We start from the raw sequence: 25,967 nt of genomic DNA, 5'->3' as shown, positions 1-25,967 counted from the left end.
TAAGCAGGAAGGAGAGATTTTCAGGAGAAGAAACTGACCTACTCGTGCGTGAAGTGAAAGCACGCAAGCAAATCATATCATAATACTATATTTATATTACTGGGATTTTTTAATGTGATTGTACCTTCGGAGCATTGTGCATACTGACACCGACTTGATAAAGGAAGAGGTTTAAGTTAAGTGCTGTTATAAATAAAATCAGTTGGGGGCTTGGCAAATAACATATGTTCTGTTGTACACACTACACTACTGTCACTACACAACAGTGACAGTATCTTTCTTACATACATGAATTGGTATCAGCCATTACCATATACAGACTGTGTGTCCTCTGTAGAGGTTCTCAGGAAAGATGTAGCTGCCAGTTGGCTGTCAGAGATGTCAGCTCTAGTACTGTACATACTGTATATTCAGTCAGGAAATAATTCATGAAATAATTCAAGGACGAAATGTAATGGAAAACTGAGAAATTGGAATGACACTTGAGAAATATAGAATAAAAGCTAAAAAATATGAAAAGAAACATACCATGGAAACCTTGTCAAAGACAAATCTGGTGGCAACATTCAAATAATAAAACAACCAAAGTAATAATTTGCACTTAGCAGACTTCTACAGCAGTGTTTCTCCCTTTCTCCAAATGCTTTACTATATTAGAAAACCTGAGCAAATGGATAAAAGTGTTGCAGAATGTTTCTTAATTTGTCTGCGTTTTGTCAATTTGCAACTTTTCTCTTAAGTTTAAGTGTGTTGAGCCTCTTCGGCAATACAGCATGTTTTAGGTTTTTATTGCTTTTTCTCAAGTTTTCTATTCAAATTTCTCATGAATAATTTCTTGGCCAGTAACCTAGTCTATTGTGTGCATGCAAACATGCTTCATAGTCCTCTTCTTTTATCAACCGTTAATGCTGTTGGTGGTTAAACAGAAATACACCCTGGCTGTTAATGATAAAGCAAACAGTCACAAGCCACATCCTACATAGATAACGTTGTTGGCACTGACTGTGTTAGACAGTTAATAAAACGTCCTCTTTCTTCATTCATTTGATGGTTTCAGTTTTGCTTGAGAACTCTATCTACAGTTTTCAATCTTCATTTACCATTTTGTTGCTTCTGTTGTACAGCATTTTATAGTATTACTGTTAATGCTATTAGCAGTAGACATTACCCTATAATGTTGACTAACCAGCTGAGTGAGGAATGTTAGCCGCGGGGTGTGTAAGCCAGCTGCAGTCCAACTGTCGTCCAGCTTGTTGCTGCCATGCATGTCAAAGAGATACCTATGGCAGACAATTCAAAATGTTTTATTAAAATCAAGAACTTAATTCCAAATTAATCTAAAAAGAGTTTTAAGGTTTCTGCTGAAAGAACATTTTAGAAAGACACTAAACTGAAAAAGGATAGATAGTTGTACTTTATATTAAGTCATTCACACAAAAAAAAATGTTTTAAGGCACACAGATCCAACTTTGAGGATCAGAATAAACTAAAAAAAAGATTCACAATATTCAGTTCAGTTTATTCTTTGTCCCAGAAGGGCAATTTGTATGCAGCAGAAAGACATCACATGAAAATATACACCACAAACCACACAACAATTAACTTACTAAAAAACATTTTTTAATAATCAATAATGATAATGAATAAATAAAAGAAATACAGGGGTAATTAAAATAAGCAAGAGTTATCACCTCCTCTTAGCTAAATTGAGTGCCTGAATGGAACGAGGAATAAAAGAGTTTTTGTATCTCTGTTTAAGAGCCAAGGGAGTGCTAAAACGTAAGCCAGAAGGTAATAGCAAGTATTCTCCGTCCAATGCACTGTAACAAAACAAATCTAAATGTTTCCCCTACCTCTGCTGCTTCCTCTTCTACTCTTCGAAGCTCTTCAGGTGAGTTGGAAGTTGATGGGACCCTTGTCCTCTCCCTACGTGTATTCTCTCCTGTCCTGGATAATGAATCACCAATTAACATACAACAAAATATTTATATAGTATATACAGTAGATGTTTTTTATACTTAGCAGTACTGTAAATTACACTTGTGTAGTACTACTGTACACAGTACCTTGTAAATCTCCCAGATTTATAAAAGTACCAAAATGCCACAGCAACAAGAGCAATCAGCAAAAGACCAAATAAGATCCAACCAGCAATGCCGGCATTTGTATGATATCCTATAAGACAGGACAGAGAAAGAACACAGCAAATACAGATACACATTACCAGTTTATAAGGTACAACCCTGCAATGAATCCCACCTTAAAGCTTATCCTATTCCGTTTTTGACTGAGCTGTGTCTCAGCTCCTTACAGTTAAATCAGATAGGAGTTCTGGGTTTTTATAAAGTGATGGAAACTGTAGAGGAAAATACCTGGCTTAAGTTACAACAGCTGAGTTATTGGATGGGTGATTTAATGATCGAGGATTGATCGTATCCAGCTATCCAGCTATCCAGACCGTCCAGCTTTGAGTTCAAGTGGGCAACTTGGTACACTAAATAATTCAGTTTTTGAGAGTGGAGTCAGGCTCTTCAGGATCATGGTGTGCTTACACATTCTAATGTATTCTTTAAATGCTTACAAATATTTGACTATCCATTCACAAGTTACATAACACACATTTTTTCATTTACTAATACAGGTTAAAACATTTCATTAACGACAGCTCAGTTACATCAAGTTTACCAGAAAGCCAGGGCAGTGAGCAAGCATGCACAATACCAGGACCCTTGAACTAGCTCACCTAAATGGAATGCATGCAGTTCAATGTTATTATACCTGTGCAGCTGCATGTTTCCTGCTATGACAAGCCAAGATGTCTGCTGTGAAAAGGACCTCTCATCATTTACTAAGGAAAGCAAGTTCTGTGTTTAATGTATTTCATATTGTATGTATTTTTTCTCTGTTTCATAGCATTTCGTTTTATATTACACATTACATTTAGTTGACTAGCATTGCATTCAAACACCATGCAAAAAAGCCCTTGCTAAATGTAATTTGACAGGAATTCCCAGCAGGTCCTGGGTATAAAGAAGAAGCAACAGACACGAGATGACCATGACCAGAACATTTCATGTTTAGACATGCTTTAAGCGTTGCGGTTAGTCAACCATTCTGGGTTGTGGTGGCAACAGGCCGAAGCAGGCTAGTCTTTCAGCTCTTGGGTTAATGCCAAGGCCTTCCACAACCACATTGGATACACATTTTCTAGTGTGTCCTGGGAGAAATCCTGATAAATTACGTTCTGGGATTCAACTCCAGGCGTGGATGTCCAAGCTTCTTCCATAGGTTTAACTCTTTACAAAAGATTAATTGGCTGCAATCTTTTATTTTTTTTAATTAAGAGACACAAATTACAGAGTGAAACAACTTCTAAAATAGACTAAAATGCTAAAACAGCAAAACATCCTAAAAAACACCAACATATTTGACAAACACCAAAGACAAATTAAACCAGACCTCACCTGAAGCCACATGCACATAGAGGCAACTATGTTTTTTTCCATAACGGTTACTTGCTTCACACTGGTAGAGGCCATTGAGGTCAGATGTCATACTCTGAAACTGTAGTGTTGCACCATCTCTGACAGCAGACTGAGGCCATGACTGGCCGATTCTGAAACAGACGATTGAGGCTCAGCATGATAATGGACAGCTAAATAAAGACAACCACAGGTCAGAAAAATGTTGCAAACTGTTGAGTTGTGCCAAAAGTTGAATTTCAATAATTAGTTCTTTATTTGTTCTCTTAACGGATAGATGTGTTGTTTTTCTGACTCACCAGATAGCATTTTATATGTTGTTTGTTTATTCTGCATAATAACTGAAGTGTGAACAAGAATTTACAGTTTTACTGGGGCTGATGTGCTGGAGTAGTTTGTTATTTAAATTATATCACATGATCTCATTGCCAGATTAAGTTTGCTTTGTTCATTTTTTTTGGACACTTTAAGAACTTCTTGTCCATGTTGGCCTAGAAGATAAGGTTCCAAGTTCACTCCTGTATAAAAAAAAGTTGACTAAGTTGGCTAACGCATCATGCTAACACACGCTAACTGCTAACGTTACCGCAGGAGCGGGCGGGCCATGGCTGTTTACTATCTCGGCACAAGACAACAACCACTGTGACAGACATACGACAGAAACCGCAAGTTTGGCTTCCTCATAAGGAAACATGCAATTTAACTTTGCCAAAGCAACCGTGTAGCCTAATTAACGTTCTCTACAGGTTGCTCTGCAATGTATAATATATTACGTTATGGAATATTCTTGTGGCTACCATTGCCAGCTTCACGGTTATGAAATGTTGGAGAGTAAGATGATTCCCACTATGATACAAAATGTTCAGCTCCATTCCTGAGACAATGAGTCTGCAGTGCACTGGCTTCAGAGAGTAAACATGGGGACAGTGGAACCAGATAATTACCCCACCTTATGCAAGCAGGATGTCATTACATGAACAGACACTGAACACACAAATATTTCTCTCAGGGGTTGGAGACCAACAGAGGACAGAACAGAGCTGAAAGAAAAGTGAATTATGGATTTACATTACAATTATTATTACAATTTCCTGGTTTTCCTTTCTCGTTTCTGTTGTTTTTTTAAACAGAAAACTTAAAGGATTATCAGACGTGTCAAAATGTTCATACTTTCTGTTTTTGTTTTATGTGCATTGCTTCTATTAGCAAGGTTTTCACTGTACTGTAAGTTAATAACACCTTTTTTTTTTAAATCTGTGAGAATTTTTGTTGTCGGTTAACGGTTAATTATTGATATCCCTATAGTTCCTATCACACAGATTTTCTGCAAACACCAGCGAGTTAATGTTTAATTCTTTACCCCCTCTAAAGTCTGTTCTGAAGTTAACATTTTAAAATTCACTTTCAGTGCCATTAAAAGAGAATTTCAATTAATTCATGAGCCGTAATTACAAACGCTTTTCATCATAGTAATATCAGAGCGCTTACAAATGGTAGTTCTCTGCAATTGCAACTATAATTTAAAATGTGATTTCAAAAGACACATTTTAAATCATTCAAATCATTTTGGCCTTTCCCCATTGTACAAAGCTTGTGAGAAGGACAACAATTCCTCAAGGCAAAAGATAGACATAATATTGTTTGGTTAACGTTTCCACTGAAACTGGTTTATTCAAACTGCAGTACCTGCAACTGTCTACTATTAGGATATCTACTTTAACTTATTCAACTTTAGGTAAAACCTAATCTCCCTCCTTACTTTTTTCAATATCTGCAGATTTTGTCAGGCAGTCTCGACCTCGCTTCGATAACAACAAAACTTTAATGAACTCATGACTAGAATCCCTACCTTCAAACATTTAATTTCACAGTTGGTCTTTTTTCTCTGGCAACTCCGTCTCTGCACGTAAAGAGGCACAGATTAAGGATACTGGATGAGATTTCGGATGAGTTATGGGCGAAAGGGTTAAATAGGATCAAAGCATTTTCTATCAATACTAGATTTAAACTCAGTCAATCTAAGGTCATCCATCCTCTGCACTTTACCAAGACCAAACTGAACACAATCTTTTTTAAGAGTTTCTGGTGTGACATTTTTCGTGTACAGCAGATAGCTAATCCCTGACAGTCTCTCTGTGATATTGGGATTGGAATTACTCTTGCGCCAGCATTACAACAAGCCCTCATGTTTAGTATAGTCATAGCAAAAACAGTTATGCTGAGAGAGTGGAAATTAGTTTCCCCTCGTTGCTTTAAAAATGGCTAAATGACATTTCTTGTCCATACCTTGAGTAAATTTGGTATACTCTGTCCAATGCCCACGTGAGCTTTCTTAAGATCTGGGGTCCCCTTTATTTAACCTATTAGGAGGAGAGTTGTCAACCTGGCAACTAATGTAGCTCAGCGTAAATTCTGTCAGGGAGACTTCAATTACGTTATCTCTCTTCTCTTTAACTGATCAGCTGGGCAGTACGGTTCTGTATACCAATTAGAATCGGGCACATATGTTCTAACTAATCACAGCATGACTACCATGTTTTAAATCTGTTCTCTCTCCTTCTGTTAGTTGTATTTTCAGACGAGAGTGCGAGTGCGACTAGTAGTTGTTGGCTTATGGCATTAGTGTTTTTCTGTGTTGCGTCTGGTTCGGCGTGTGTGTATTTCAGGCTAAGAGCATTTCACTTCACCTTTTCCGGCCCGTGTCTCGCGTGGTAGCAAATTATGTCTATCCTAGAGGATTCTCTCTCTCGCACTTGTCCTGCAAGCAGTTTTTCCGTAGCCCTGGCGCATGCATGCGGCCCGCTCTGAACTGCACAGCTGGCCTCCAGCCGCGACTCTCAGCCGGCGGCGTTGTACGTACTTTGGTCGGGTTCATTACGGCAGAGGAACTGGCATGTTCAACTCAGCTGGATCATCCAACCCTTCTAAGTTAAGTTATCTCATCGGGCATATTTTGTTCATTCATGTTTGCCGCCCACAAGTAATGCAGATCAGGTTGCTGTGGCCTGGAGTTCCGGGCTCTGTCTAAACCACTGACATATATATAATGGACCAACAGATCCCATTGCTCTGGACGGAGACCAGTGAAGGCCATTAGAAGCACTTTTCCGGTGATGGCTAGCGTTACTGCGCAGCCTCCAACTGAGAGAGACGACATAACTGTGCCGTGAGCAATGTGTCTGAAAGTTGTAAGTCTTCTGGTAGCTGTGCCAAGAGAAATCTCAATCATTCCGAATATTGCAGAGACGGAGAGCGTAGGTATATGTAAGGAGATAACATAGGCACAGGCTAGCTAAATGCTAGTTAACATTAGTAATTACACTTAAACAGCTAATGTGAGACGAAACTGCCTGCGCGCTTCTCCTGTACTATACGATAATTTTTCTACTGTGCGACAGTAAGTCGCGTGGTTATGACACAATCGTTAGCCTATTTTTACAAAAACGTCTACTACGGAGCCATAACGTGAGATACAAGGTAATGGAGCTTTTTATACATTGTCGTGTTTCTTTAGAAATAAACAATGGACAAATAGAGTCTTTAAACGCTTCAGATGCAAAGTTATTCACTGTCAAAGTGGCGCCAAAATGAATGGCAGTCAATGGAATGCTAACGGGAGGTGATGGCTTTGTAGCATTAAAATGGCGCCATCGGAGGTTCGCGGTCCGAGGAGAAGCTTACCCCCTTGGTCTAAACTCTGGCTTCTGCCGCAGATTCCTCTGCGTCTCTGGGGCCTATTTACCGTAAATTCTATGATAGAGACAGCTGGGGACGTCGTTTTACTTCTATACATGCATCAAGGTTAATTGTGCACTTAGACAGGCATGTCTTTTCTCTATGGGCTCACTAGGCAAGCTGCTTTTTATCTTTTCCGACATCTTTTTTAGCGTGCTCTATCATTTCAGCTGACGTTCTAAAATTCATGTGCGCATTTACATGCGCATTTACGGTGGATTCAGCTTTTCAACAGATGTAGCTCTGGACATGGATGTATTAGCTCTGGATGGTGACAGTGAAGTATGTTAGGGCTGAGCGCTACTGCGCAGCTGCAAACTGAGCTTGCCTACGTAGTTGTGGTATGAGCAGCCTGTCCGAAGTTGTAGTCTTCTGGTGGCTGTGCATGAGTAAACTCAATCGTTTCAATCTTGCAGAGATGGAGATTGAGTTATATGCTAGGAATAATGTAGGCAAGGGGTAATTGTTGCTAACTAGAATGTAGTTAACATTAGTATTTATCTTACCAAGTAACGGTAGCTTTTTTTTTTTTTTTTTTTACAATAAAACGTCTGTTATGGAGCACACCGTGAGATACAAGCTATGGAGCATTTATACATTGTTGTGTTTCTTCAGATAAAATGTACGAATTAAGTCTTTAACGCTTCAGATGTAAGTTACTGGTGTCAAGTGACGTCAAATGGCAATCACTGGAATGCTACGGCGGGTGAGTGCTAGCATCTAATGGGCATAGGAGGTACGTAAGTGTTTTTTTCCCATATTAGTGATGTTTCTGGGCTTAAGTACTGTTCTAATACTTGGGCAGGTGTAAGATTCTTTTCTCAATAGGGAATGACACATTAAGGTTTGTCTTCGGAGCTGTCGTGATATTTGTCAGTAGTCATGCTGATGTCAGCAGAATGCATAAGGCACTTATATTCTGCATTTGTACATAAATATACTCATCGTCGTTGTTGCCTGCTACTATTGTTTGTGCATTATGCTCACTCATGGTGGGTAGCGCACTTTCATTATATTTCATATATGTTGTTTCAAAGCAAGTATTCTCAGCATATATTATATTGTACAAACTATCTAACAAGCTGCATTGCTCGTATCAGCTATTTCCTTTTATTTTCATCTGATATCTGGGGGGCTTCATGGTGTTTTACGTTTTATTTAAATCTATTTACAAAGATGTGTGTTGTTCATTTCCACTAAGCTTCCTATGTTGGCAATATATTGGTGCGAGTCCTGCTAATCAGATTCTGACTGATTCCCGGTAGATGTGTTGGAACCGGTGGCAGCCCAGGTTTCTAATCACTACGCTGTATTCACTTTCGGTCATGGCTAGCCTCGGCGGTTAGTCTTGCATCATTAAAGTGCGTTGTCTTACTCATGGGCGCACCAAACTCAGCATGGTCCATATGGGTCACATGTCCTCCACCTGACATTTGACTTCATTCAAGTTGTACTCCTTACAACACTAACCTAAGTCACAGAGACACTGCTTCTTTTCATTGCTTTTAATCTAAGATTAACTACTCATTGCCTAGGCTCATACTAGAGGTTTTCCCGGCTATATTTCGGTTTAGCCATCATTTAGTTATTCCTAAAATTTTACCTCAGCATTATTCGGGTCATTCATTCAGAATAGGGGCAGCTACTAATGCGGGAAATCAAGGCATTTCATGTACGTCCTGCAACAACTCGGAATATGGTCTTCCTCTGTTTACTCCTCTTACATTCGTGACGTCATCGCAACCCAGAGATCTTTTTAGGCATAATCCTGGTAAGCATGCATATAACTGGTGGTGGTGTATTGATCTCTGAACAGTGGTGGAGGAAGTACTGAATGTCAGTACAAATAACCAGACATATATTTATTTTAGTAAAAGTAGGCAAGGCAAGGCAAGGCAGCTTTATTTGTATAGCACATTTCAGCAACAGGGCAATTCAAAGTGCTTTACATGAAAACAGATTAAAAAATTTAAAACAGATAAAATACGAGAATAAAAGTTACAGTGCAGTATAAGAAATGAAACATTGAAGAGCAATTAAAACAGTTAAATATATAAAAGCAGATACAATAGGAATTTCTCTTTATATGCTTATATAGATTGTCATACAACAATGCAACTTCAGTATAAGAAATGAACAGTTATTTAATGAAAGGCAACATCAAAAAGATAGGTTTGCCTTGATTTAAAAGAACTGAGAGTTGCGGCAGACCTGCAGTTTTCTGGGAGTTTGTTCCAGATATGTGGAGCATAAAAACTAAATGCTGCTTCCCCCTGTTTAGTTCTGACTCTGGGGACAACAAGCAGACCTGTCCCAGACGACCTGAGAGGTCTGGGTGGTTCATACTGTAGTAGCAGATCAGAAATGTATTTTGGCCCTAAACCGTTTAGTGATTTATAAACCAGCAAAAGTATTTTGAAATCAATTCTTTGAGGCACTGGAAGCCAGTGTAGAGACTTCAGTACTGGAGTGATGTGATCCACTTTCTTGGTCTTAGTGAGGACTCGAGCAACAGCGTTCTGAATCAGCTGCAGCTGTCTGATTGATTTTTTAGGGAGACCTGTAAAGACACCGTTACAGTAGTCAAGTCTACTGAAGATAAAAGCATGGACAAGTTTTTCCAAGTCCTGCTGTCCAAGTCCTTTACCCCTTGATATATTTTGAAGGTGGTAATAGGCTGACTTTGTAATTGTCTTAATGTGGCTGTTAAAATTCAGGTCTGAGTCCATGACTACACCAAGATTTCTGGCTTTGTCTGTTGTTGTTAACATTTTCGTTTTAAGCTGAGTGCTGACTTTTAATCGTTCCTCTTTTGCTCCAAAAACAACCACCTCAGTTTTTTCTTCATTTAATTTAAGAAAGTTCTGGCACATCCAGTCGTTAATTTGTTCAATGCACTTAGTCAGTTGTTGTATTGGACTATAGTCCCCTGGCGATAAGGTTATATAAATTTGTGTGTCATACGCATAACTATGGTAACTTATTTTATTGTTTTCCATAATTTGAGCCAGTGGAAGCATATAGATGTTAAACAGGAGAGGCCCCAGAACGGAGCCTTGGGGAACTCCGCACGTCATATTTGTATGCTCAGATGTATAATTCCCTATAGACACAAAGTAGTCCCTATTCTTTAAATAAGACTCAAACCACTTTAGTACTGAGCCAGAAATGCCAACCCAGTTTTCCAATCGGTCTAGTAATATGTCATGGTCGACCGTATCAAATGCAGCACTGAGATCAAGTAATACTAAGACTGAAATTTTGCCACTATCTGTGTTTAAGTGGATGTCATTAAATACTTTAACAAGAGCTGTCTCAGTGCTGTGGTGTGGTCGAAAACCCGACTGGAAGGCATCAAAACTGTTGTTTAGTGACAAGAAAAGGTTGAGTTGTTGAGAAACCATTTCTTCAATAATTTTACTTAAAAATGGAAGGTTTGATATCGGCCTATAGTTGCTCATTAGTGACGTGTCTAGATTGTTCTTTTTTAAGAGTGGCTTAATGACTGCAGTTTTCAGGGCCTGTGGGAAGATACCTGAGAGAAGAGACGTGTTTACAATCTGTAGAAGATCTGTAGCCAAACAATTTGCAACATTTTTGAAAAGGCCCGCTGGTAGAATATCAAGGCAGCAGGAGGAGGTTTTCAGATGTTGTATAATGTCCTCCAGGTTTTTACGGTTAATCATATGAAATTGGGTCATATTGGAATCTGTTTTGCCTGGACACTGTGACAACACAAACCCTGTACTCGATATGGAAGCACTGACTGTTTGTCTAATTTTCTGAATTTTGTCATTGAAGAAGGTGGCAAAATCATTGCAGGCCTTTGTGGATAAAAGTTCAGATGCTACTGGTACTGGAGGGTTTGTTAATCTATCGACAGTAGCAAACAAAGCACGTGAATTATTATTGTTTTTGGCAATAATGTCCGAGAAGAAGGACCGCCTTGCATTCCTCAGTTCCAAATTATAAGTGCGAAGTCTGTCTTTATAGGTATTGTAGTGGACCTGGAGATTAGTTTTTCGCCACCTGCCTTTGGTTTGGTTTGGTTTGGTTTTATTTATGGATATAGAAAGACAACAAGGGGTATCCAAGGGATAACATGTAAAAGCGAGAAACACTTTTTTCCAACATGGTCCCTGATGTAAGAGAAACAGGACATACAACACATGCAAACACATACAGTCCTTCTAAGGTTAAAACAATTAAAAATATAAAAAAAACTACACATCAAAATACCAGATAAAACACCGTGAACTACAAAGCAATAAATTACCCTATCCCCAGTCTAGATTTTATTTTCACTTAATTGTCTATTTTATTCCACAAGTAGACCCTAACTTTACATCTAAAATCCCTTTTTGTTGCTGCCATTTTAATATGAAGTGGAAGACTATTCCATAAAATAATTCCTGTATAAAAAAAAGATTTTCTTGCTTCACTATTCACACATGGCACCTTACATGAACGGACACTGGCCCTAGTCTCATGGGCATGTTGAGTGTGCACCATCAAAATCTGAAAAACCAAATACTTTGGGTCTACACCATTAATAATACTGTACATATGATTGAGTTTAAGTTGTTCCACCCTAAGCTTGACAGGCAAGAAATCAACCCTCTTAAACTCATTTCTTCCCACATGATACCTAGAAGGTTTAGACAGTATGAAGCGGATCATATTATTTTGCATAATCTGCATCTTGTTTTTCATTTTCATCGTCAGACCACTGTACCATGCTGAACATGCATAGTCAAAATGACATTGAATGAGTGCTGAGACGAGAAGTTTTTTTTATTTTGGAGTCAAACTGCCTTGTATTACGGTATAAGAATTTCAATTTGCAGGCACTCTTGTTCAGTAATTTCTCTACAATGGAATATCCTGACAGTGTTTGATCCAATGTAATACCTAGATATGTAACAGAATTCTTTGCTTCAATTTCATTGTCGTTACATGTGACTTTTAGTGCAGGTGCCTTTTGTAGCTTACGTTTGGTGCCAAATAAGATGCACTCTGATTTCCCTAGGTGCAATGACAGTCTGTTGTCAAACAGCCACTCTCTTACATTTTTCAGCTCTTCACTAAGAGTGTCTTCAATTCGGTGGATGTCTTTTCCAGACACCAGTAGTGAAGAGTCATCGGCATATAATAACAACTTACATTTGACTGCAGCTGGCATGTCGTTTACATATATAAGGAATAACAAAGGGCCTAATATCGAGCCTTGGGGTACACCACAAGTTATTTTCATGGGTTCAGACAGGACTCCATCAAAATCACAAGTTTGATTTCTTTCTGATAAGTATGATTTAAACCATTTTAAAGAAGCCTTCCCAAAACCCATGCATTTCAATTTGGATAAAAGAATAGAATGGTCTACTGTGTCAAATGCTTTTTGTAAGTCCAGTAACACCATGCCAGTATAGTTACCTTTTTCACTTTCTTGTCTGGTGTAATCACAAAGATAAGTGAGGCATGTGTCAGTGGAGTAAGCAGATCTGAATCCAGATTGGAGGTCATATAACAAATTATTCTGGATCAAATACCTCTCCACTTGATCAAAAACCACTCTCCAGTATTTTGGATACACTTGGTAGTATTGACACTGGTCTATAGTTTTTCATATCTGTCCTACTGTTCTTTTTAAACAAGGGGAGTACTCTGGCCCTTTTCATCTCAATTGGAACCTTACCTAGTTGTATGGACAACTTTATAATATGTGCAATAACCTCACCAATAACATTAGCACTATCCTTTAAGAATCTGGCTGGAATGTGATCCATGCCAGTAGCTTTGTTAGTAGATAAAGAAGCTAACATTTCTATAATCCTCTCCTTAGTTACTGGACTCAGATCGAATGTATCTGGTGACACATCTTGATAAAAGGAATTCAGGAAGGATACCCCAAACTTTCCAGCTCCTGTTGGTAAATGTAAATGTGTTGGTAAAAAACATTGAAATGATTTGATATCACCTTTTTGTCAAAGCAAATAGCATTATCAATGTCAATCCCAGTATTACAGCTGTTACTATTTATTTTCCCTACACCTACATTTTTAAGGATTTTCCATAATGTCTTTGGTTGGTGAATATTCTCTGTCACTGCTTCAGCATAGTAGTCAGCCTTAGCCTTCTTTATATGATATCTTGCTTGGTTTCGGTTATACACATATTTATTAAAATCAGGTTGCATATTTGACTTCTTGTATTTCCTGAAATAGTGGTCTCTCTGTCTAATTAAATCAATAATTTCAGTTGTCATCCATTTGGCTCTCTTCTGTTTCACTCTAATTTCTCTCATTGGTGCAACCATATCCAGTACTGTTAAAAACTTCCCCTTAAACAATTCCCATGCCCGGTTTGCATCATTACTGTCAGTAACTGTACTCCAATCCTGTTCAGCCAATTTACCCTCCAATAACTCCTTAGAATATCGTCTTGTACATCTTATTTTTAAGGAATGATGAGATCCTGATCCTATTTTAATTTTTGAAATTTTGCGAGTACAGAAAATAACTTTATGATCACTGAGACCAATATCCAAGACCCCAGAGCAGCTGATATTGTTTCTGTCAGTAACCAACACCAGATCCAGAATAGATTTAGAGTACATATCTACTCTGGTTGGCTCCATTATGAGTTGCTCCAAACCAAGCACTTTACAGTAATGTAAAAACTTTTTTAACAGCCCATTTTTAGTGGTCATCAGCAAATTCGTATTAAAATCACCTAAAACAATACATTCTCTCTCCATCAACACATTACTGTCAATACATACTGATTCTAATAATTCATAAGTCATTTTGTTTGGGGGGTCTGTAACACACGCCTACAACAATAGGCTTTGTTTTAGGCAGTCGAATTTCGACCCAGGCAGCTTCCAATGACTCTATCTGTATTTCCGGGCATGGAATAAATGATAACTCAGTCCTGATGAAGAGACATACCCCTCCTCCGTTCCTATTGCGGTCTCGCCGGTAACAGTAGAAGCCTGGTAATTCAACTTCCTTATCCTCAATGGAGCTGTCCAACCACGTCTCTGTCACGGTAATCACTGCAGCTTTTGTCCTTGCAGTGAAATGCTTTATTTCATCCATTTTAGGAAGTAAGCTCCTTGCGTTCAGATGAATAAAATGTAATCCTCTTTGGTTTAAAAATTCCAGAGACGTTTCTTCTGTGATCACACTATCTTCCTCTCCGAAAGATGTATCCTCTCGTTTATAATCCAGGATATCGGGGGAGCACATTTCCATAACGCAACAAGCATTACACACTAGCTGAATGTTTGCCTGAGCTTTTACGGCCAAGATGTATGTTTTACGGTCTATGTTTGCACATTTTATGTGAACAAACTCATCGCACAAATCGCAAGCAATTGCATTTGCATTCGCTCTCACAGTCTTTCCACAGTTCGGGCATGGACACTTAGGTGTTTTCCAGGTGGGTGGCCCAGGGCATGGGTGAACATCTCCGCACAGAAGCAAACTCTCTGTGAAAAACAGTAGCGTAAAATGTATCCTTCTTTCCCCAATAATACTCCTCCTGTTGCATTTGGCATTACGTTGCTTATGGAAACTATGATAGAACGGTCGGATTAATTTGTTAAACAGTTCATGGTGTCCAACAGATATTAGACTGGAATGTTTGTTTCCGGCATTCCCAGCCAATTCAACAGACCAACCTTCTTCCACGGCTTTTTTGGCCACAAATAAGTTATACAGTCCCATAATTTGACAACTAGTCAGCAGGAGCAACATAACAAATTGTCCGTTTGCCATTTCACTGTTTCAACTTTACCAGGCAGTCAAGAACTTTAGAACTTGTTGATTGTGATGCCAAAGTCCTGGATAATGACTACGTTCTGCTTTTCGACACTCTCTTTTTTCTGTTCTTACCAGTATGGCATTTCTTCATGGAGATCTTTTCTTATCAGAGACAGTTTTTACCTTAATGGGAGCAATGGCATCAATAACATTTGTAATTTTACAATTGAAAGAGCTTAATGAATGTTTCACTGGTGTTGTCAGTGATATACTGTTTTCTTATTAACTTTGTTTGGACACTTTTGTGCACAGAGATAGTGCCATTAAAGAAAACACAGGAATGATCAGACAGAGCAGCATCAGTCACCACAACCTTGGAAATGTTCAAACCCTTCGAGATAATCAAGTCCAGAGTGTGCCCCTTGTTGTGTGTGGGCTCCGTCACATGCTGAGTCAGTCCATAGTTCTCAAAAATGCAACACAGTTCTTTTGTCCCTCTATCCTGGGGGTTGTCAACATGAATGTTGAAATCACCAGCAATAACTACACAGTCAAAGTTAATACAGATTAAAGACTGCAGTCCACTAAAGTCGTCAAAAAAGGATGCACAGTATTTAGGTGCCCTGTAGATAATTAGAAATATAGGTCGAGAGGGGGACCTTAACTGAAGAGCCACATATTCAAAAGAAGCAAAGTTTCCATAAGCTATTTGAGTACATTGGAACGAATCGTTAAACAAAATGGCGACTCCACCTCCTTTCTTATTCGCTCTATTCTCACTCATAAAATTGAAGTTAGGGGGAGCTGACTCAATGAGAACAGCATCACTGTTATTATGGTCTAACCAGGTTTCAGTTAAAAACATAAAATCAAGATTGTGCTTAATAATAAAATCATTGATTAAAAATGATTTACCCGCCAAAGACCTGACGTTTAGTAAGGCTAATGTTAGTGTGTTAAAATAATTATCTGTCTCGTTTTTTGGGACAGGCTGTGGCTGACGAGGAATGGATGCTAAATTTGCTAAGTTGGCAGTTAAGTGCTTCTTTTTCTTACTTAGCAGATTCACCATTCTTTTTCTATTACCTATCACAACATAGATTGACGAAGAATTGAATACACAGGGCCCAGGCTTGTCCTGGAAAGAGTCATGAGTGCCACTAGGCATGCAGCCTGGGCCCAGCACATATCAGTTAAAGCTTGTTTCATTCTGTACACAAGCATAGTTATCAGTCTGGGGAGAAGGAGTTAGCTGCCGTCCTTGAGGGGGCAGAGGTGCCTGGCGTTTTACTTTCAGTGGTTGAGTCCAAACAGGGTCAGTTTGATGCTGGGGGCAAGTGATGGGAGAAGGTAGTGGGGCAAACTTGGTTCCAGCATCTACCAGCTGCTCCATCCGGTCAGTGAACCCCAACATGTGGCAGGGGGAAACAGGGGAAAGGGTGAGTGGGGAGAGTGATGGATCCTCAAAGGTGTCGGTGTTGGTAAGGGGGTTTGAGGAGTGTTGGACGGGTGAAAAGGGGGGTTGAGATTTCTCGTCTCCGCTCTGTGGTCCTCCATGGTCAAATCTTTGCTCAGGTGGGGGCTGTGGTGGATCACTGCCGCACTTTGTTGTGTCTTCCTCTTGTTTTGTTTGTGTTGATTTATCTTGTCCTGTGTCCTTGGCCGAGGGAGCAGATATGTGGTGCAGAAAGTAAAGTAGGCTAGAGGTGAACAGCTTTACTCCTGGCTTGTTAAGGAAAAGTCCATCTGCTTTAAAAAGATGTCTGCGGTCCCAGAAATTGTTAAAATTGTCAATGAACCGCAGAGAGTGGACGGTACATGCAGTTGAAAGCCATTTGTTCAGTGCCAACAGTCTGCTGAATCTCTCAGCTCCTATTCTGACTGGCGGTATAGGGCCACTGATAAACACCTTCGCGTTTAGGGAGCTAACTGTGTTCAGCAGATTCATAAAGTCACGATTCAGCACTTCAGACTGTTGCTTTACAACATCATGTGACCCTATATGCAGTATAATTTTTTTCACAGTTGGGTGTGCTGCCATGATATCCGGGATTCTTTGGGCTAAGTCAGACACCATGTCTTTGGGAAAACAGAGAATTTTGGTGTTTTTACTGCTTTTTATGTCTTTTACAGCAGAGTCACCCACAATCAGAGTTTGGTGCCCAGTCGTTAGCTTTCTCTGTAGCTTTGTACTTTTTGAATTGCTCTCAGTCCTTACCCTGCTGTGTGATGATGAGACGCAATCCAGGTCATGTCCAGGGTCCTGCAGCAGAGGAGCAAATCTGTTATCCAGTTGCACACTCAGTTGTTGGGGAGGCATTTTGTTGCTAATTCTCCCTTTTGCAGCGGTCCACGGCTGTGTCCTACTGAGGGCAGGGGTTGAAGAGGCACTCTGCCTGGATGGTAATGCAGGCCAGCCGTTCATATCACAAATCTCAGGGTGCTGTGCCCTGCCCGTTAGTCGTCCTTCCCAGGAAAAGGATTTACTCTTAGGCTTTGCACCAAACGAGTTCCAGGGAGGACTACCACTTGTTGATTTATTACCTATTCCACAGCCCTCCTGTTTGTCCGTAGTCTTGCTGGTGCTAGTTAGCCGTGTGTTGACATGCTTCTGTCCATTGTTTTGGGTCAATGGTAAAGTGGTGTCATTTCCACATGATCCGTTCACTTCCAGGTTTACTTCTAACTGTTGAATTTTGGTTTCCAGAATAACAATCTTCTGAAGGAGTTTGTAGTGGTCCTCCATGGAGAAGGGAGGCATCTTGCTGCTAATTAGCTTTAGCTACAATCACTTTAGGACAGGCTTGAGCTATTGGTAGGCCACGCTCACGCAGAAAAATGTTGAAAGATGGCAATAGCCTACTATGTCTACAAAAAATGTATAGTCCAGTGATTTATAAGTATCCAAGAGCCGCTGCTCATAGTTTCTCTCAGAGGAAAAGTAAGATTATCAGCAGAAATATGCAAGCAGAGGCAGGAGCAAGCAGCAAAGCGTCTGCACTGTAAGAAGCAGGAAGCAGGCAAGTACAATGAAAACCCTTCTTTAGTAATAGTAACGGTACCTGATTTTAAATGTACTTTAAGTATTAAAAGTAAAAGTCTGAACTACTGCTGCTAGTCAAGGGGTCTCCAGTACTTCTACAACAAGTACAACAATTTGGACGGTGGGCTTCCTCTGCGTACTCATCATATATTCGCCCTGATGTAGAAGACATCATCAATACCAGAGATCTCTTAAACCTTGATTGTGGTAAGATTGCATATAACTGGTGGTGGTATTATGGATGGGTGGTGTTCTCAATGGTACTGATGTATTGTTTTGACTGTTTTGATCAATTACGATTTTATTTTGCTTCTATAGTAACTACAGGTTCTGTGTTTGTTCCTGCCTGAATTCCCGATGTTTTGTGTTATGTTCAGCCTGAATTGCTGATATGTGTTTTGCCCTTATAATTACAGGTGCCTTTGTAACTGCAGAGGTCTGTGGTTGTTCCGGCCTGAATTGCAGAGGTTTTGTGTTCAGCCTGAATTGCTGATATGTGTTTTTGTTTAATAACTGCAGAAGTTTTGTGTTTGTTCCGGCCTGAATTGCCGAGGTTTTGTTTTGCGACAACGTATTGTTTCATATGCCTTTTGGGGTGTGACTTATTACCAAGTATGGTTCAGTTGTGTTTTATTCACTGATTATTTAACACATTCTTGTTTTGTATCACCATACAGATTTGTGGCGGCTTTAAGGTACGTATATTCATGTCATTTAATCACTTAATTCTTTTCAAGTTTTGGGGGATATGTTTGGTTTTCCTAAACATTAGATACCCCCTTTACAATGGAGTCTAATCTCCAAAAAATTATGTTTGTACTTACTTGGTTATATTTTATTAATAAATGTTTGCATATCTGCAATGGTCTCTACTGATTGAAATGTAGCTCAGCATAAATTCTGTCAGGGAGACTTCTTATACGTTGTCTCTATTCTCTTTAACTGATCAGCTGGACAGTGGGTGTTACGGTTCTGTATACCAATTAGAATCGGGCATGTATGTTCTAACCAATCACAGCATGACTACCATGTTTTAAATCTGTTCTCTCTCCTGCTTCTGTCAGTTTTATTTTCAGACGAGAGTGCGACCTGCCTCCTCCCCTTCTACCTCCAGGCATTTTCGACGGTGTTCTCGGTCTTCTCCCGGCTGACAGCTCGGTTTTACGTCTACAGATTTTTCTCACCACCACCAGTGTCTAGATTCCATTGGGGGATATGTTTGGTTTTCCTAAACATTAGAATTGTATAGATACCTGTTGATTATAAAAAAGTTCAAATCATGCTTAATGTTATGAAAACAATGTCCCCTTGGTTTAAATGTACATAATGTACTCTGCAGCCAGATCTAATCAAATAACTACACTAATCAACATTTGACATGCCTCACCCCAGCCTTCTAAAAATTGATTAAGTCACGACTGTCAATTTGCATACTGGAGAAAAGACTCATTGTCCTCACAGGAAAGGTAACTGTTGTCTTGGCATTTTGGGGAGCCACTCCCTGCTGGGCCAGACTGATTAGAACAAAGAAAATGCATATCTCTCTAAACTTGAATAGAATTGGCACTACCTTTGTCTGCCATGAGAGTAAACCTGAATTCTGAGGTGTGTCCTAAATCCTGGGAGAGATGTCATTTGAGGAACCACCCTCAGCTCCTTAGGATAAATTTGGAAACTTCACAATGAATCAGGACTGTTTGAATGTGTCTCCCGAAGGGGAGGCATGTTTTGCAGTCCACTGCTGGCAATGTTTTATTGATGTATTGTTTTGTATTGTTTTGTCAAGTCACATGACTGTTTTTATGAGACTCCATCAGGGAGAAACGTAGATCAGTCCACTGTCAGCTGCAGTGTAACATTTGCTTTTTGTCATGTCGTTTTCACCATGTTGTTTATTAAATCTTTTTGTTTAACTTTCAATTGGACCCAAGCCTTTCTCCTTCCTCCTCAGAAATCAAACGAACACGTCGTTCTTTTAGATTTTCTAACATACTCCTTTTACAATGGAGTCTAATCTCCAAAAAATTATGTTTGTACTTACTTGGTTATATCTTATTAATAAATGTTTGCATATCTGCAACGGAGTCTCTCCTGATTGAAATTGTATTGCATGGTACTTTGATCTGCCAGGATTTCAGTTTCAGATTTCTGTTTCAGAATAGTTAGGATTTCTAGCCTTCATCTTGGGCCTTCCTCAACCTCACTTAGTTTTGGTTCCATGGACTATTTCTGACCCTCAATCCACTTGTATCCACTGTACATATTGACATTTATATGTGCACTTTTTCTGTGAGCTGGCAGTTTATTTATTTTATGCTGCTCTGTCATGTCTTTTTATTCTTCGCTATAGTGTTGTTAAAAAGAAAACATTTTGTAAATAAAATATATTTAAAAAAAAATACTGTACCTGCTCCAGGTAAAGTCTGCATTTGGGTTGGCTTCAGTCACACATTCAAATGAGCCTTCAGATCTTTCACTGATCTTCACTTCAGTGGGTGGGACTGCAAGAAACAAAGAGAGAAAGAGAATGAGCTGTAACTCGGGGAAATACTAATTATAGCATATCAGAATAATATTGGACAGCCATTTTTAGTGAAAGCAGTTTTACCTTGCTTTCTAAGACACCATATTTATTAAACTTACAATTAGTTTCAAGGTCATTTTAGATTTGAGAACTTAAAAAAATCCTTTTTAAGTTGCATTTTAGACGTTACAGAGATCTTATCTGTTACGTGATCTTGTTAAATAACGATGTACTCACCAATGACTTTTGCAGGGGTAGAAAGAAATACGAGCACATGCACACACATGCATACATACATGTCGAAATAGAATTAATTTACCATTTCTGTCATATCTACTTTAATTACCAGCATTACAGTATCTTACAGTTTCTTACATTCCAATGTTCACATACTTTAGATAAATAGACCTACCAACACCAACACAACAGAGTGGCATCATAAAAATGTATTCTAAAACTTCCATACTTTGTTCTGTAAGTCCTTAAAAAGGAAATTCTACCTCCAAAAGTCCGCTAAATACACGAGAAAACATACAAATACATACAAAAATACAGTCGCAGTATAAAGTAGGAACAAAATAAAATAAATATGCCTAAGGTCTATTTCTAATTATTTTTGTGCCTTTAATTCCAAGCAAAACTTCTCAAGTATCAAAGAAAATCACTAACTCAAGCAAAAAAATTGTCAACTCAGAGGTAAAACTTAGGGACCGTTCGTTATTTATCTAAGAGGCCACCGGAGGAGTTTTGGTACCTTTAGGCTAAAAAGACTTGACCCTCCCCTCACCAGTAATAATTTCTCTATGACCCTCCAAAATGATTTGAAAAAGAGGCATGACCCTCCCCTTACGGAGGAAAAAAAGTAATCCACAGCGATCAGTAGATCCACAAACAGAGTCACGGTGTATCCAGCAAGGCCTACGAGCGTCCCCTTCACCAGCCAGCTCCAAACAGGTGAACAAGGCCTCTTCACTTCGCCGTTTAAACAAAGTGGAATAAATGTATAATATTCCAAATCTACACAAAACCCACAATCAATTAGTAAGCTGACATCACATTTATATACAAGGCATTTAGGAAACCTTTATTGCAAGGTTGGCACGGCAAGATGTCCAGAGTAGTGCAACAGTAATTTTCGTTTTTTGCGTCCTGCTGCTCCCATCGTCAGCCAGGTAATAATTTTTTTACTAAAGCAGTATATGAAATCAGATGTATTACTTATCACCATTTAGTTGTTTTGTGTTATTTAAGATATTTATAAAATATCTGGTCATGCCAGATGTAATTATTCCACTCATTTTTTAAACAATGCAATTACCCCAGCAAACTCATGGTTCAGACCCATCTGGTAGCGAAGGAGGACCAAGACTAAGCCAAACAAGCCACTTTGAAATTTAGCTGTTTTCATGAATACAAAACTTGGGTGCCCCCCCCCCCCCCCCTCCCCCACCCTAAAAATTGTTGGGTGATCCTCCCCTCAACAAAGAATAAAAAGACATGACCCTCCCCTATTTTCCTCCGGTGGTCCATTCCATAAATACCGAACGGTCCCTTAAAACTGGCAAACAAAACATTTGTGTAGTCGTAAACTATTGGTCTTATATTCGTTTGATAATATGTCCTTTTGTTTACAGTTCCCTCTGCTTCTTTCTCAATGATCTTGATCAATGATGGTCTTTTGCTCTCTCCATCACGTTTGCAGTTGCGCTCCCAGGTTTCTCGTTTGCGCTTCCATACTCTTTGTTTGCAATTCTGGCACAAACCTATCGCGTGGGCGGGTCTTACAGGGGTGCGTCCCCATTAGCTAATGAGTTTTTGGAGTACGTTTGAGTGACAGATCAGCGCCTGCCTGCCCTGACGTGTCAGTGCAACTAGTGACATAAAAACAGTGTTCTATTGATTTTTGTTTGATACCTGAGAAGTAGTAACTTTGTGTATTCACACAGAACCAGGCAAAGACGGCATAATGCCACCCTTATGAGTGTTTTTTGCATAGCATGCTGGCATTCCGGGAGCAAAAGAGGCATGACGTGCAACAACAGCATCTGCGTCTAGTGGGTGTGAGCCTCCTCACCATTAATCAATCATGCGAACCCTGACCAGACCCAAAACCACCAACTTTATGCCTTGTAGTAGCACAATTGTCACCACCACAATTGTGTGTGTATGTGTTTGAGAGAGGGAGAGAGCAAGCGGATTATTGCACACAATGTTTCTACAAGTTATTGATAACTTTGGCTACACGGAACGCTGCTTTGTCACCGACATGACCATTGACCTGCTTGTAGATCGTAATCCCACCATGCCAGTGGTCCCTTTCACACAAGGGTCGGTTCAGCTCTGTTACAGCTCTGTGAATACCTTCACTGTTGCCACAACAACTCTGTCCCCCCCATTCTGTCTTTGTAGCCTTCACACAGACAGCGAGGCGCAACAGTCACGCTTTGAACAGTCTGTGTTAAAGCTACTGATTTAAGCCTGTATTTCTCAAATAAATTTTGATAAACATTATAGCTGGCAAAAGCTGGAGTCTTCATGTTTACACTGAACTAGCTGAATTTGAAAGATTGCTGTAGGCTCACTTTACAGAGGCTGCTGTTTCTCAGCGCTACGACAGAGTCAGTAAATCAAGGTAAAGCTGATTCATCACACAGCTACGTTTTAATAACTGACAACAGACAGTTGAAACTGTATCTGGGATTCTTTCATGGCAGGGCCTGATTACAGTGTTACAGGCTCAGCTTTGTGAAGGGAGGGTTGGGTTCAGTTTGTTATTGTCATGAGTAGGAGGGGAATTCCACTAGCAACAGAAGATCAGTTGTACTGTAGACTGGGAGCATAAACTAAATGGTCCATTTGGGCTTAACAACAGCTTTCTAGGTTTGCAATGGAAACTGTTGTTGCCTATTATTTAGAATGCTAGACAGCTGTTAGTACACATTTGTTTTGTTACTGGGTTGTTTTCCTTTTTCATTCTCATGCTTTGGCAACCAAATTACATCATACTGTTTGCTAAAAATGTTTTGTTATTCCCTCCTGGACTTCTAAGCATACACTATTTTTTCCCACAGATTAGGAAATAACGTCCATGCTCTGATCCTTACTGTTGTCTTAAGGCATTTTCACACTTGGATGAATTGGAAAGGATTCCCCTGGTTGTGTTTATCAAAAGAATCTGGGTGTTCTCAGCCACTGTATACTACTATTGCAGTGCCCATTCAAAACATGCCTGTTTGGATCAGGCTGTTTGCTTGGCCTGCGGTAACCTTTCATCTTAACAACTTCACACTCTGCGCTTTGCCTCCTTGGGTGCTGAGCAATATATCTGCCATGTCATAGTGCGCTAGCAAGAGTATACATTTCAGAAAAACTACAATGCCTGATAGTAACCTTTTCAAAAGAGAGTGACATGGCACATTATTCTTGCAATTTCATAGATGTGTTGTAGATGGTGAGCAGCTTTGCAAGCATGCATGCATGTTATGAGACTGAACCGGTCCATGAGCTTTTCTCCAATGACTTCTTCTGAAAAAGAAACATGTTTTGTACTAATCAGTGCACATTTTTAGCTCAAATGGATCTTTTTGTTAAAGAAAATGCATTACTAAGGCTTAATTTAAACTATAAATGTTTATTATCATGCATGACAACTTATAACATGGTTTATAAAGTATGAGTACAGCATTTATAATGTATATATACTTTTATCAAGGCTTTACTTGCAAAAATAAGTTTTAAAATCCATCAGTGATGCAGCCTGTGAACAAGGAAGTCTTCATCCTTATCCATAACATTTCTGACTCACTGCTGGTCTCTCTCTTTACTTCCTCTTTCACCCCAGGTGCCAAGTATCATGCAAACATTGTGGCTTCTTTTATGGCGCTTTCGCACCTGCCTTGTTTAGTTTGGTTGAATCGCATTAGAGTTCGTTTGTCCCGCTTGTGCGGTTCGTTTGGGCAGGTGTGCACCAAAAGCAGACCAAACAAGCGTACCGAGACCTGCTTGACAAGGTGCTGCTTTCAAACAGTCCTGTTAAAGTAATCCCCAGCATCGCTTTAAGCACCTTCAACCAGAACGACTGAGAACACCTGTCCCCAAACAGTCTCTTTCAAAACCCTCTTTTCCAAATAATAAAATCAATTAATTGAACAAGAATGATCAACTACATAGTTCATAGTTTTATTTACTTATAAAAGAAAAAAATTAATTTACATTTCTGTAAATGTACCAGTGTTAGCCAGCCGGCTAATTTTCAACTGTAGTCCTTTGGCAAGATGTTTGGAGACCAGAGCAACAGGAAACAGCAAGACATTCGTAAAGGATAAATGTACAGAGAGAAGTCAATAAGACACCATAAAGACAGCTAGAGCAACAAATAAGCCATGCAGAGTGACAGGAAGCAGCAAGCCATTAGACAGACCAGAGCCTTCTTGCACCATGCAACCATGCACATCAGTAACAAGCAGTAATACAAATGAAATAAACTACATCAGTTATGATGGAGATTTTAATAAATAACATAAGTAAGTGATGTAGGAATGTATTTGTATACTCACAGTAGACCTGTATGTTGAAGGACAGGGTTTCCGACATGGCTGCACTGGTGATGACACACTGGACCAAACGACTGTTGATTTCTTTGGTAGGTACTCCAAACAGCGAGCTGGTTGTGGTAGTCGTACCGTTGGCATGCTGGGTGAAGTTGGTGGTTTCCCTCACTGTTTCTGCCAGACTACCCGTGAGCCACCTCACCTCTGCGGGAGGCTTGGAACCAGCAGCTATGCAAGTGACGAGGGAAACCTCTTCATTTCCCAAAGTAGGACGATTATACTCCAGGCTTGAGACCGGAGGCACTAGGAGAGTTACAATACATATAAAAGTCAACATGCAAGCATGGAGGTAAGAACAATTTTTTTAAATAAATAAACATTATACCAAGCAAGTTCAGAGGTATGTCTGTCTTGTGATTTCCGCTGGGGAACAAAGTGAAGATACACATGTAGGTGCCTTCATCCATCAATGTAACATTGGATAACTGCAGAGATGCAATGTTGTCTTTAAAGCTCCCGATAAATGTAAATCGATCATCACGTCCGTTGACAAACTGTGGTCCATCTACCTCCAAGACGGTAAAGAAATTAACATTCACAGGTTTTCCTCTGGTAATCTTCTGCCATGAAATCTGGGATAGGAGCTCCGTGGTGTCGATGAGTTTGCAGGGTAAGGTAGTGGTCTCTCCTTGCACAACGGTTACGTTTCCGCCAATCACCTGGAGAGCTGTAAGGTGCATAAAATCTCATCAGACAATCAGATCCTAAGTCAGAAGGTTCAAAACAAGTAAAAACACACATGGATGGAAGCATTCACACAGGGCTTGATTCACCTACATTACTAACCATCCTCCTTTCAGGCACTTC

General features: G+C 39.6%; 1 protein-coding gene across 4 annotated transcripts in view; it reads right to left on the bottom strand.

Annotated features, from left to right (window-relative positions):
- Positions 1-112: 112 nt before the first annotated feature.
- The window catches only part of si:ch211-214p13.3 (nectin-3), a 44,599-nt gene continuing 18,744 nt past the window's right edge, over positions 113-25,967 (bottom strand). Inside the window, exons 2-8 of one of the 4 annotated variants that reach the window (XM_036004151.1) lie at positions 25,486-25,827; positions 25,107-25,403; positions 20,434-20,527; positions 3,465-3,616; positions 2,067-2,163; positions 1,854-1,971; positions 113-1,280 (exon numbers count right to left, since the gene is read on the bottom strand). In XM_036004151.1, the coding sequence (XP_035860044.1) occupies positions 1,269-1,280; positions 1,854-1,971; positions 2,067-2,163; positions 3,465-3,616; positions 20,434-20,527; positions 25,107-25,403; positions 25,486-25,827 (1,112 nt within the window). In that variant the 3' untranslated portion in view covers positions 113-1,268. Of the gene's footprint in view, positions 1,281-1,853; positions 1,972-2,066; positions 2,168-2,210; positions 2,357-3,464; positions 3,617-20,433; positions 20,528-25,106; positions 25,404-25,485; positions 25,828-25,967 lie in introns of those variants that run through there. The other 3 variants (XM_031295434.2, XM_036004152.1, XM_031295443.2) reach the window with 3 other exon arrangements.

Source organism: Sander lucioperca, chromosome 8 (genome assembly GCF_008315115.2).
Source record: "Sander lucioperca isolate FBNREF2018 chromosome 8, SLUC_FBN_1.2, whole genome shotgun sequence".
Classification (NCBI taxonomy): domain Eukaryota; kingdom Metazoa; phylum Chordata; class Actinopteri; order Perciformes; family Percidae; genus Sander; species Sander lucioperca.
Note: the sequence above shows the minus strand (reverse complement) of the source record. Positions and strands in the feature narration are given on the sequence as shown.